At 41.5% G+C, this 12,998-nt stretch overlaps 1 protein-coding gene across 2 annotated transcripts; it reads right to left on the bottom strand.

The window, feature by feature from the left end:
• Positions 1-2,756: 2,756 nt before the first annotated feature.
• LOC121393812 lies at positions 2,757-4,940 on the bottom strand. Of its 2 annotated transcripts, none has more exons than XM_041563393.1 (2): positions 4,646-4,940; positions 2,757-4,321 (listed from the first exon to the last, which is right to left on the bottom strand). In XM_041563393.1, the coding sequence occupies exon 2, from the start codon at positions 4,144-4,146 to the stop codon at positions 2,917-2,919; it is 1,230 nt and encodes a 409-aa protein (XP_041419327.1). In that variant the 5' UTR covers positions 4,147-4,321; positions 4,646-4,940; the 3' UTR covers positions 2,757-2,916. The 2 variants fall into 2 exon arrangements, with proteins under 2 accessions (XP_041419327.1, XP_041419326.1); XM_041563392.1 differs by lacking the exon at positions 4,646-4,940 and adding an exon at positions 4,403-4,520.
• Positions 4,941-12,998: the final 8,058 nt, after the last annotated feature.

Consider the following 12,998-nt stretch of genomic DNA (forward strand, 5'->3'; position numbering starts at 1 on the left):
AAACAGCTTTTAATTAACAGAAAAAGACCGCAGAACTGCGGAAGCAAAATTATGTTGAGAAGGTTTCTTAACATTCAAACGATAGAATTTAAAGAAGGTTCGAGCAGATGACCAAACTGCTGTCTCACAAATTGCCGATTCTGAAACCTCCGCTTCTGCTGCCCAGGAGGTAGCCACAGCCCTAGTTGAATGAGCTTTTAGCCCTGCTGGTGCCTGCTTGCCTTGAAGATTGTAAGATTTTTGTATCAAGATCACAATCCATCTAGCAATTGTAGACTTCGCTGGTTGTTCCCCTTTTCGAGGACCTGCCGGTATCACAAACAGACTTCCAGACTTTCTCAAAGACTGAGTCATAGCCAAATAATGTCTCAGCATCCTCACCGGATCTAGCTTCTGGAGCTTCGAGGAAAGGTTGGGCTCCTCCGGTATGATAGGGATTATTATGTCCTGTGCAAGGTGAAATGTGGAAACCACCTTGGGTAGAAATGAGTCTGGAGGCTTTAAAATTACTTTATCCGGCCAAAAGGAAATGTTTTGCTCTTCTACAGACAGAGCATGTAGGAGACTGACTCTCGCTGCTGAAACTATTGCCACCAAGAATAAAGTCTTTAGGGTCACCAACCATAAGGACGCCTCTTGCAAAGGCTCGAATGGAGGTTCACAAAGGGCTTTTAGCACCGTTGGTAGATCCCAAGCAGGAGATAAAGTCCTTTTTGGAGGACAAATCTTTAATGTGGCTGAGAAGAAACGCTTTACTAACGGATCTTCTGCCCATCTTATCCCAGTCATAGCTGAAAGTGCTGCTACATGAACTTTTAGAGTTCTGTATTGCAAACCTTTGCTCAATCCTTCCTGCAGGAATTCTAAAACCTGAGGTAAAGGTGGTGGAAAACAGGAATTAGCCTTCTCCAATTGCCATAGGAGAAATCTTTCCCAAATCTTATAATATGTGGTAGACGTATTACTTTTTCTTGCCCTAAGCAATGTAGCCACCACTGCTTCAGAGAGCCCCAAAGCTACAAGCCTTTTGCGCTCAATCTCCATGCCATCAATGAGAGCGAGTGTGGGTCTGGATGTGCCACTGGTCCCTGGGTCAGTAGATTCTCCCTCATAGGAATCGGCCACGGGCCTGCTACTGCCAGTCTTCTGAGCAGAGGAAACCATGGGCGACGAGGCCAATAAGGGGCCACGAGGATGAGCTCCGCTTCCTCCTGAATCACCTTCAGTAGGACTTGAAGGAGGAGAGGGATTGGTGGGAACACATAGGCTAGACGGAACGACCAGGGCTGAAGGAGTGCATCTGTCCCCTGAGCTAGAGGGCTGAAATATCTTGCATAGAATATCGGCAGTTGAGCATTGTCCGGAGAGGCCATGAGGTCCACTTCCGGAAGACCCCACTTCTCTACTAGCCGGTGGAAAATGTCTGGATGCAGCTTCCACTCGTGTTTTGACAAAGTCATACGACTGAGAAAGTCCGCTTTCTGATTGAGAATCCCTGGAACATGAACTGCTGTCAGATTCTCCAGATTCTGCTCCGCCCAGCTCAGGATTGGACATACTGCTTTCCATAGTAGCAAACTTTTTGTTCCTCCCTGTTTCCTTATATAGGACACTGCTGAGGAATTGTCTCCCTTGACCTTTACCGCCATTCCTTTTATATCTGGAGCAAAGGCCTGCAGTGCTTGAAACACTGCTCTTAGCTCTAACACATTTGCGTGCACTTTCAATGGAGACTTCCAGATTCCTTGGGCCACACTGCTCTCCAGGAGAGCTCCCCAACCTTGGGAGGAGGCATCTGTTGTTATTATCCTCCAATTTATTGGAGCAAGGGGAAAACCCCTGGACAAATTTGAAGGGTTCATCCACCATTGAAGGCCGACCTTGAGTTCGGGAGAAAGAGGAATTAACTGATTCCAATTGATTTCCCATCGATTCCAATGGGTCAGGAAATAACGTTGTGCCTCCCTCATATGGAATCTGGCCCATTTGGTCATTGGAATGGAGGCTGCCATCAAGCCTAGGAGAGACATAAATCGTCTCGCTGAGACCTCCCCTTGGAGACAGAAAACTTCCATTTCTTTCACCATGCGCTCTATCTTCTGTTGTGGCAATTGAACCACATTGTCTGCTATGTTGAATAGAGCCCCCAGGTAAATTAGGGATTGAGATGGCTGCAACTGACTTTTTTCCCAGTTGATTAGCCACCCGTGAGATTGAAGAAAAGAAATTGCAATCTCTCTGTGTAACAAAAGGACTTCTGGAGACCTTGCGGATAGGAGGATATCGTCCAAGTAATGCCAGACCGTCAGGCCCTGTTTCCTTAGCTCTGCGACCAGGGTGATGAGTACCTTGGTAAACGTTCTTGGAGATGTTGAGAGACCAAAGGGAAGGGCCCGAAACTGAAAATGCCTGTGTCCAACCGCAAAGCGTAGAAAACGCTGATGCTGATCTGCTATCGGAAGATGAAGGTATGCATCTTTCAAATCGATCGACAAGAGCCAGTCTCCTGCCTGGACTGCCGCAATAATGGTGTTTATCGACTCCATTTTGAATTTTTGAAGATGCACCAAGGAATTCAGTTTCTTCAAATCCAGCACTGGCCTCCACCCTCCCGAAGCCTTCTTCACTAGAAAGAGCAGGGAATAAATGCCTTTTTCCCTTTCTTCCTGAGGCACTGGCACCACTACCTCCTGGTCCAACATGATTTGGACATACTCTTCGAGGGCTTTTTTCTTTTCTTGACCTCGAAGCATAGGGGAAACCAAAAAAAAATTCAGAGTTGGAACCGACAAAAATTCTATGCGGTAACCTCTTTTCAATAAGTCCAGTACCCACTGGTCTGAAATTGACTGCTTCCAGACCTCGTAAAACCTTGAAAGACTTGCCCCTACTCGAGCATCCATTACTCCATGATCGTCAGGAGGATTTTTTAGAAGTTGGGGACAGTTTGATTCTGTTCCCCCTGATAACTGCGGAGTGACCCCCTCTCCAAGACGACTGTCTTGAACTGCCTCTGCCAAAGTATCTATAGTTACTGGCATAACCTCTAGCTCTTCCTGAGCCTCGAAAAAAAAAACCTTTAAAGGGTTGAGCCTTCAATTTTTTCCTTTCTTGCGGCAGGAAAGTACTCTTCCCACCTGTCGCTTTTTCTATGACCTCTTGTAATTTAGGACCAAAAAGATTTTCCCCAACATAAGGTAGGTTACAGAGACTTAGCTTAGAAGCCGCATCTGCACCCCAAGATCTGAGCCACAATGCTCTTCTTGCCGACACTGACACAGCCATCGACCTGGAAGCCAACCGCGTCAAATCCACTGCTGCTTCCGACATAAATGCCACTGCCATCTTTAATTCTGATAATCCAGCACTAATGTCAGCTGTATCCGTACCTTCAGCAATCGCTTTATCCAAACTGTCGATCCACAAGGAGACTGCCTTTGCCACTGAAACCAGAGCTACTGCCGGCTTACATGAGGCTCCTGCCACTTGATATGCCTTACGAAGCTCCGTCTCCACTCTTTTATCCATGGGATCTCTTAGTACTGACGAATCATCAATTGGCAAAATTGTCTTCTTTGCCAAATGAATCACAGGTGAATCCACTGCTGGGGCTGTATCCCAGTTCTTGGTATCCTGTTCTTTAAATGGATATAATTTTGCAAATCTCGTAGTCATAGACGCAAAAGAGACCTTTTTAGCTGCTTTTCCCCATTCTGCCGAGATTAATTCTGCCACTTCCGGAAAAAGAGGAAAAAATTGTTTTGGCTTTGAAGAAGATGGGAGCACCTTAGACTTCTGGGCGTCCGCTTCCTCTTCTACTCCCAAGATTAATTTTATTGCTTTAATTAACGGAGGGATTAAGGTCAAATCAAATGATGAAGATTCCGTCTCCTCTTCTTCCTCCTCAGAAAACAACTCCGACATCGGTTCTAGACTTTCCTCTCCTGAGAAATCAGAGGAGTCAGACTCCTCCCTGGACACTGAAGCCCCTTGGCCTGAAGGGATTTCACTAACAGGCGTATCCTGTAGTAGAAGGCCAAAGCATGATTTACAAAATTTCTTCCCCGGCAAAGGAGCGTCAAAGCAGCCTGCACAAACTTGAGAAGAAGAGCCAAGCTTCCTTCTTTTCCTCTGTAAGGACTCCATAAGGCAAGCTGAAGAGACAACAACAACAAAAAAAAAAAAAAAAAAACCAATTGAAAATGAAAGTGTTAAAAAAAAAACACTGCTAAGAGAAAACTAAGAGGGACATACCAAGCAACAAGGGCAGCTGTAACTGAGGCTGTGAGATCACCAGTACACTTCAGTCCCTCCTGGTGTGCTACAAGCAATACAGGAGAAAAAACAATGAGAATTGAGTTTTTACAAACCTGACCTTTCTGTAAGACAGGCATCTAATTACCTGACTGGAACAGAAAAACTGAAGTATCCACTTCCAAATGTATGCACTTTCCAGCATACCAAAATGGCGACTTCTTTTAAAAAGCTGAAAAATGCCAGAAAAAACGTGCGTGCGACAAAACGCGACCATACGCACGCGCGCGAAAAAAACGTGCACTCGAAAAACATGCACCTTAGGAAGTATGTTTGGTAAAAAAACCACCTGGGATCCCACACACCAGTAGCGACTTTTCAAATCACTAACCTGGAGCAGCCTGTAATAAGGAATTGGATTCCTGCTGAGGGGGCTTCATGCGACAGTTTCACTGAATGAATAGCCCTCAGAAATCGCCAACCTTTCTGAAGAGTTGGATCTGATCAAAAACTGCCGCCAAGATGTCCCATGCTAACTAGAATGAAGACTAAGCAAAAAAGACAAGTAAGTGAGGAGGGGTTGGGTCCTTTATCGTTTTCTTTGGGGGAGGGACAATGCTAACTGGGATATGGGGGCGGGGCGAATACCCATAGTATTGCTGACATGAAGTGGCCAGGAAAAAGCAAATATAGATATCCCCTTAGAAAATCTCGTTTGGGTTCAAAGAGATACAGCCAGAGAATTTATTCATAACCACCCTACCATTAACCCTAAGTTCTTAAGCTTTCTCCTAAACCTTATATATTGCAACCCTTGAATATGAACCTGAATTTCCTCCAAGTCTAGACCATGACTGTTTTGCACCCTGGAAATTAAATAATAATAACCCTACAAAATTGAAATATTTATACAGGAAAGATTGTCCCTTGCGAAAGTACAAAGTAAATGGGGGAAAGACCTTAGATTTATGGTGTTTTAACCAATTATCACATTATTTAAAGTCAATAACCCAAACAGGTTGGGAGAGAAAATGCACAATTTGGGAGAATATAATGGAAGGTATCAAGAAACCATTATCTATGATATATAAGTTGATAACCCAAGCCACACCAGTTCGCCTACACCAAATGTATTCAAAATGTAGCAATATATGTTGGAGATGTAAGATGTAACCTTAAAGGTCCCCATAGATGCGACGATTCTTCTTTGGTGAACGACCGATTTCAGCGCAGTCAGACCAATCCGTCAAATTATCGTACAGTTAGTGGGATTCGAACGATCGTACATCTTATGATTTTTCGGCCGACATCTGTCAGAAAATTGATCTGCCAGGTTTAAAAATCTTTATCGGTCCCAGTGCAATCTATCTATGTCTGCAGGGCCAAGCAGGCAGCTACTCTTGAGTTTTGCTGGCAATATCGCCTGAAATGGTCTTTTTAGTTGATAGACACATCGTACATTTAAACGATCTTTTCGAGATAAGTGTGGTCTCACGATAACGATTGGATCTTTTAAAAATCTTTACATCGATGGCCAGCTTTATTTAAGGGTACCTATACTCATCTCTGGATCGCGTGCCCAAAACTTGAATAGTAATGGACTGTGATAAGCAAGGTTATAGGAGAACTTACTAAGGTTGACATAAGTACTTCAGACCCAATACTCATACTATTCCATTTTGAAACAAACTCTAACAAGATTATACAGGATGAACTTTTTCTCCATCTTATACAGGCAGTAAAAGCTCTAATTCCATGCAACTGGAAATCTCCTAAGCCCCCCTTATATATATAGATGGACGAAGAAAGTAGAGGAAACTCGCAAACTAGAAGAAATTGCCCATATATTGAGAAATAAAAGTAAGCAATACTGGTCCATTTGGAGACCCAGGGCTTGATCCTCTGGATCAACTGGCAGTTAGGCAGGTTAAAAAAAAAAAGTCAAAAGGTTGAACTTGATAGACGTGTGTCTTTTTTTAACCTAACTTACTATGTTACATCACACTAGAAATTCAGCGAAGTTGGATATAAGAGACAACAGATTACAACACTGCCTGAAAAAAGAGATACAAATCCCCAACAAATACATAAATAAGAAGTGAAATGATACCAAAATATTTGTAAATGCATTAAAGAGCAGAAAATATGACTAGTTCTTAGGCAGAATAAAGTGGGTCACTGGGGAATGCACACATTTTAATTATTGGAAGGTTGGCTTACTGTACCTCTGCTTAGCTTCTAATTGGCAAACATTTTCCAAGTGCAGAAACTGCCCAGTTCAGCAAAGTAATATTCAGTACACATAACAAGTCTTAACTGGACAAAGGGTGCTTCATTAACTTCTCTCTGCAGGGCCTTCATTACTGACAAGATAATCACCCCCTTTGAGGTCTTGCAATTCTAAATACATAAAAAGAGTGAGAGACGTGAACCTAATGAATGTGCAGTTAGACTGCTTGTTATCTGACCATATGCCTATTTACTCATGCCAAATCCTTGTAGACTGTGCAAGTCTAAGATATCAATATTATTTAATATACAGTATGTCTGCATGAATGCACATGGCACCTAAGACTTGTACACAAAGCTTGAATACTTATAGATTTAGTTTAGTTTAGTTTATTTAACAGTAATTAGTATTTTTCTGATTTAAATCAAATGTTATGGGGTTGTTCATCTTTAAATTAACTTTTACCATAATGGAGAGGGTGATATTCTGAGATGATTTGCAATTGGTTTTCATTTTTTTATTCTGTCTGTTTTTTTTAATTATTTAGTTTTATGTTCAGCAAATCTCCAGATTGGAATTTCAGCAGCTATTTGGTTGCTAGGGCCCAAATGACTCTAGCAACCAAGCAATGCTGTGAGTGAAACATTAGAATATAAGTAGTGATGGGCGAATTTATTCGCCAGGCACGAATTTGCGGCAAATTCCCGGTGAATTCACAAAACTGCCCCAAAAAATTTTCAAAAAACAAAGCCGGCATCAAAAACGAGACGCCGGCACCGTTTCACGTTTTTTCGCCGTTTCGCAAATTCCGCTGGAAATTCGCGAATTTTTCGGCAAAGGGAAACGCCCCAAATTCGCCCATCACTATATATAAGTAGTAGAGGCTAGAACTATAGGTATTAAAACAACATCAATAAATGTTTAGCCTCACAGAGCAATCGTTTTTTCTGGCTTCCAGGGTCAGTGAAGGAGAAGAAGGTAAATAATTCAAGAACTATAAAAAAATAAAAATCAAGACTATTAAAACATTAATACCAATTGCTTGTTCTATAACATACTAAAAGTTAAATAAGACATTTAGTTCTGGAATGATTTGAAGAACTCTTTGTGATGGCCCTTTGTTTTTATAACCCAAACCTGATTTTAATAGGTGGCTAAGCTAACACCCAGCAAAACCATCTACCGAGGGTTTTTAGTGTTTCCAATAAACTTTATGGTGCAGCTGGTTTTGGTGAAGCAAGATTTGAGGGTATGTATCAAATTGAATGATAAAACAAGTTTATAATGCCATCACACTTGATTATATTGTTGTCAGCCTATCAGAACTCTTCCATCGTGTGGTCACTAAGAAGGAAACTGTATAACTAGGAAAGCAGAGTTGCTGATTTCTTTTTATTGAGCAGGCCTTAGGGAAATGTCTTCTGAAGCATGTACCCTATACTACAGGTAGGGGATCTGTTATCTGGAAACCTGTTATCCAGAAAGTTCCAAATTACAGGAAGGCTGTATAATTCACAGTTTTAAAAATGATTTCCTTTTTCTATGTAATTATAAAACAGTACCTTGTACTTGATCCAAACAGTAATTAATCCTTATTGGTGGCAAAACATTCCTATTGAGTTTATTTAATGTTTAAATTATTTTTTAGCAGACTTAGGGGGTTGTTTATCAAGGATCAAGTTTTAGCGGTTCCTGAGGATTTTTATAACTAGAATGAACTCACATCTGGAATGGTTTCTGATATAAGAAAAAAATATGAACAAAAAGACTAAAATCTGTGAATTATGGAAAGACCCATATCCAGAAAACTCCGGGTCCCAAGGCTTCTGTATAACAGTTCCCATACTGTATATAATAACCTATGGGCACATTTTGAAAAAAATGTCATCACTCTGGGCTTGAAAATCTGAATAACCTGCTTCATCACTTGAAAAGAATTGAGTGTGTCTGAATTTACCTGACTGTGGTAAATGGCGCCAATTTCTATGACCCGACCCCGCAACCCGCGACCCGAACCACAACCGGCTTATTTACCCACTTTGATCCACTACCCGACCTGGACCCGCAACTGCCTTATCTGCAACCCGACCCGTGACCTGCCGACCACCATCAAACAGGAAGTGATGGTGCTGCAAACCGGAAGTGATGTCATCAAAAGTGGGCAGGACAGAAACAAGTTTTGTAAAACTGTAAATGGAGTAAAATATAGACAATATTACATAAGATAAGAAATTTAGAAGAGACTCGCAAACCTGACCTGCGACCTGCATCTATACCGGAACCTGAAAATTCTCCCCTCATTCCGCAGGGTGGCCGCTTTTTTTGCGGGTAACCCGCCGGTGCCCAACCCTCTGCAGGACTCTAAATGGCGGTATTCGTGTTTAAAATTAAACACAGTACCTAACACAAATCCAGCACTTTTGAATGAGATAAAGGAAAAATAAGCATGAACTGGTTAACAATAGAAATGTGACTTTTGGAGGCAGAAAAATGGACTTTTAAGATCTTCAGCAAAAACACCAGGCATAAATCTTATTTCAAATGAATTACATCTCTTCATATCAATCATAGGGTGAATCAGCCTGTAGGCTAAAACAGAGAATGATTTCTGTACCCGTCAGGGAATTATTTCATCATTAGATGAACCACAATGTAGGCACGATCGTACATCATTAAAACGAGTACTGTGGGCCACAGGGTGTGAGAATCCTGGAAACGTTCCCTCTGTGGTAACTTGGCTGGTGACATAGAATATTCAAACTTTCCCTGATCCCATCTTTGTTTATTCAGTTCATCAGTTTCAGCAAAATTACACCATTACAAAAGTGTGAACTCAGAAGATTAAAAAAGTATAATGCAAAGAACACATTTTACAGCCGGTGAATTATATATTTCTTATGCAGTCAAAGTATTGCTGATTTGTTCATTTTTCTGACAGCATGCAATTGATAAAACAGATTACTTCCAGCCACAATCCCGGCCTCCTTCAAAGAATTTTTGCAGTGATTATATTGTTATTTAAAAAGACATCGCCGAGTTATTGCTGAGCTGGTTCTCTCCTGCCTGACTCAGATATTACTACCAAAGCTCTATGTTCAGCTTAACTGTTTAAAAGGCTGGATCGGCCTGCTTATATTACACTGAATATACAAACTAACTCACTGGGGCTCATTTATCAACACTGGGCAATTTTGCCCATGGGCAGTTACCTATAGCAACCAATCAGTGATTAGCTTTTTGAAACCAGCTGCAAGTAGAACAATGAATGCAGCAATATGATTGGTTGCCATGGGTTACTGCCCACGGGCAAATTTGCCCAGTGTTGATAAATGAGCCCCATTGTCTCTAGGAACATGTGCAATGCCTCGTCTACATTGTAAATACATGCTTCCCTACAGCCAAAGAGAACTTACTTTTATATGAATTGTCCTACACGTATTTCATAACATTCTTTTATATTATATCTCCCAAAATCTAGGTGTGGGACCCATTATCTAGAAACCTGTTACCCAGAAAATTCCAAGTTACGGAAAGGCTGTCTCCCATAGACTCCATTTTATCTAAATAATCCAGACTTTTAAAACGTATTTCCTCTTTCTCTATAAAGACAAAACAGTACTTTGTGCTTTATCCTAACTGAGATATAATTAATCCTTGCTGGAAGCAAAACCAGCCTATTGGGGTTATTTAATGTTTACAGGATTTCCTAGTAGACTTAAGGTATAAAGATCTAAATTATGGAAAGATCCGTTATCTGGAAAACCCCAGGTCCCGAGCATCTTGGATAACAGGTCCCATACCTGTATACTTAGGCCAATAATATTTTAAGGTTCCGTTCACATAAGTTTTTCGGTTTTGATAAACTGGTAAACAGTTGCTTCCCTATTAATCGCTTTGCCACAAATACTGTGATCTTCCTAATATTAATGCCCAAACAAAAGTCCAAAACTATTCATGACCACACACCCTACAATCCACATACTCATGCAGTGGTGGTGCAGACCCCCTTGATGGCAGGCATACGTCAAACACTGAATATTAAATGAGGTGCACACACTCTATATAACATGCATGCAGGATGACCTCTTTATGCACAGTGGTGTAACTACCCTATGAGATCGCAGAGGGACCTGGGTGTCTCGGACTGCTGTATCATAGCCCCCCCCCCGGACCCATCCTTTAACTCGCCATTGAGGTAATATCCTGCCTAGGACCTGGTGTTTTTGGGCTGTCTGAGTTACCACTGCTCTATGTGAGCAGACAGCTAATGCCCTGGTTCTCTCCCATTGCTATATTAGTAATTGCAAATAGGCATGGCTTGGTTCACCTGTTTTCAATCTGGCCCCATGTGATCAGTGTAAGCCATTAGGCTGCCTATAAAGACCCCTGTTCTGCACAAAATCATTGCCCAATATAGGTCTATCTTCATATTTCCTGGGTGCGCTTACATATTATCTGATCCTTGTTCTTGACCCTATCCTGTTATTTGACTACCCTTCATATTCTAATTGTGTACCTCTTTCCCGTTTGGTTTGACCCTGGCCTGTAACCTTGACTAGCTTCTGCTCCTGATTTGGTACCTTATTGTCAGTTTGGTATTCACTCGTCCTGTCCCTTGACCACGCTCCTTGATCCCCGTCCTACGTGTGGTTCCCTTGCCTTCCCAGAACTCTGTCCTTGTGTCATGGGGCCTCTCGGCTCCCAGCAGGAGTAGTCGGGACCAAAGAGGAAGTTCATGGGGTCAAAGTCCAAGTTTGCAGTACAGATAAGGATCAGGAGAAATCAGAGTCAATATCCAGGCAGGAGTTCAAAGGCAGGCAGAAAACAGTGAGGTCAAAGTCCAGGCAGGGTCAGGAATCCAGGAATCAATAATAGAGGAATATACAAACACCCAGGGATGCAGCAAACAATTACTATGAACAGGCATTGAACCGGCATCATGGGCACCCTTTTATTTCGAATTTGACGCCGGTGACGTCAACGCACCCACGTGGAGATCATAGGCACCCCCATCTTGGATCCGAAGCTGCATGGAAGAGCCGCGGTGGGGAGATCTGCGCCATCGGGCGCTTGTGACACCCTGGTCCTTTCACGATAATACCTGGCAGCACCCGAGTAGTGAAGGGTTCCTCCTGAAGCGAAAGGTAGTTGTTATAGGCAGAAGTCAGCTGGACGTCACGGTCCGCCCACTGACATCATAGACACGCCCACTTATGTCACAGACCAGCCCCCGGTCTCAGCCAGACATAAAGGTGGCAACCCTATCTGACACTCAACTCCTGAATGAAGACAGAATGAAGGTTGATGATGAGAGAGGAATAGTGAAGATAAACGTGATTATTTCAGAAATGGTACAGAATTTTTAATTGATTGTATTTAGAAAGTTTCTTATTTCAGTATGATGAAGCTTATATTAAATTTTCATTTTCTGAAAGAAGCAGATCTGCTCCATGCCCCTGCTCCATTCTTCTGAGCTGTTTTCTCTTGCATGTAGTCACATGCTGCGCGTGAGAAAGGATCTAATTTTAATCAATTGAGATGGGGCACAGAGCAGAACCGCTTCTCTCAACCTGCAAAAAACATGCAGGCAGAGAGCCTATGTTCCATGTGCCCCTGAGATTTTCTAGTGTGTCATAAAGCATAAACAGTAAAATCGGTCAAAGACTTTGCCAACTTTTAAACAAAGATATTTAATTCTGAAACAACTTCAACAGTTTTTGGCCATTTTATCTTGTTTTACTTAAAATCTGATTTCCATAAGGACAACAATGACAACATACACCAATCCAGCTTCGAGGTTTTTTTTGGAGGGTGTTGCCCTGAAAACTTGAATGACTCGAGTGATTTAGTTTTTTCGAAAACTCGATCAATTTGAGTTTTCAGGTTGTGGGACTCAAACTCGCAGAATGGTGTTTTTCTCATTCCAGTTTTTTCTTAGAAGATACTGTTTCAGTTTCGAATTCATTCAAGATAAAAACAAACTCTGACATTCATCTTTGATAAATAAGCCCCAAACACTATGTGCAGTATCAATAAACAAGTGGAATAATAATGTGGTACTTGTATATATAGGCTCTCCTTGCTGAAAGTGTATAGCTCACTCAGCATTAAACAGGTTACAATGTAGGTTTTTCGCTTTGATTTACAATACTTTGCAATTAACTGAAGATTTACTCAATATCTAAGACCTAACATAAACTTTAATATGCAGTGTATCTATTTCAATGTACAGTAAATGTGTCTATTAATTCTTTCATTGAAGCAATTTCGACATATTCTATAACATGGCCACAGAAAATTTATCAGAAGTGATCCTACGCTATCCAACAATAGCCTAACCATCTGCTTGTGTTTTAGCTTTGACAGATGGTGGTATATTTCTTAGTAAATATATGCTTCATTGACATTAGAAATATATTTTGGGAAGAAAATACAAGCAAATGAAATGCTTTTCTATTTACTAACATTTTTTGGACATTGCAGTGAAAACCTGAAAGTTAATATTTAGGAAACG

The sequence above is a fragment of the Xenopus laevis genome, chromosome 5L (genome assembly GCF_017654675.1).
Source record: "Xenopus laevis strain J_2021 chromosome 5L, Xenopus_laevis_v10.1, whole genome shotgun sequence".
NCBI classification, from domain to species: Eukaryota; Metazoa; Chordata; class Amphibia; order Anura; family Pipidae; genus Xenopus; species Xenopus laevis.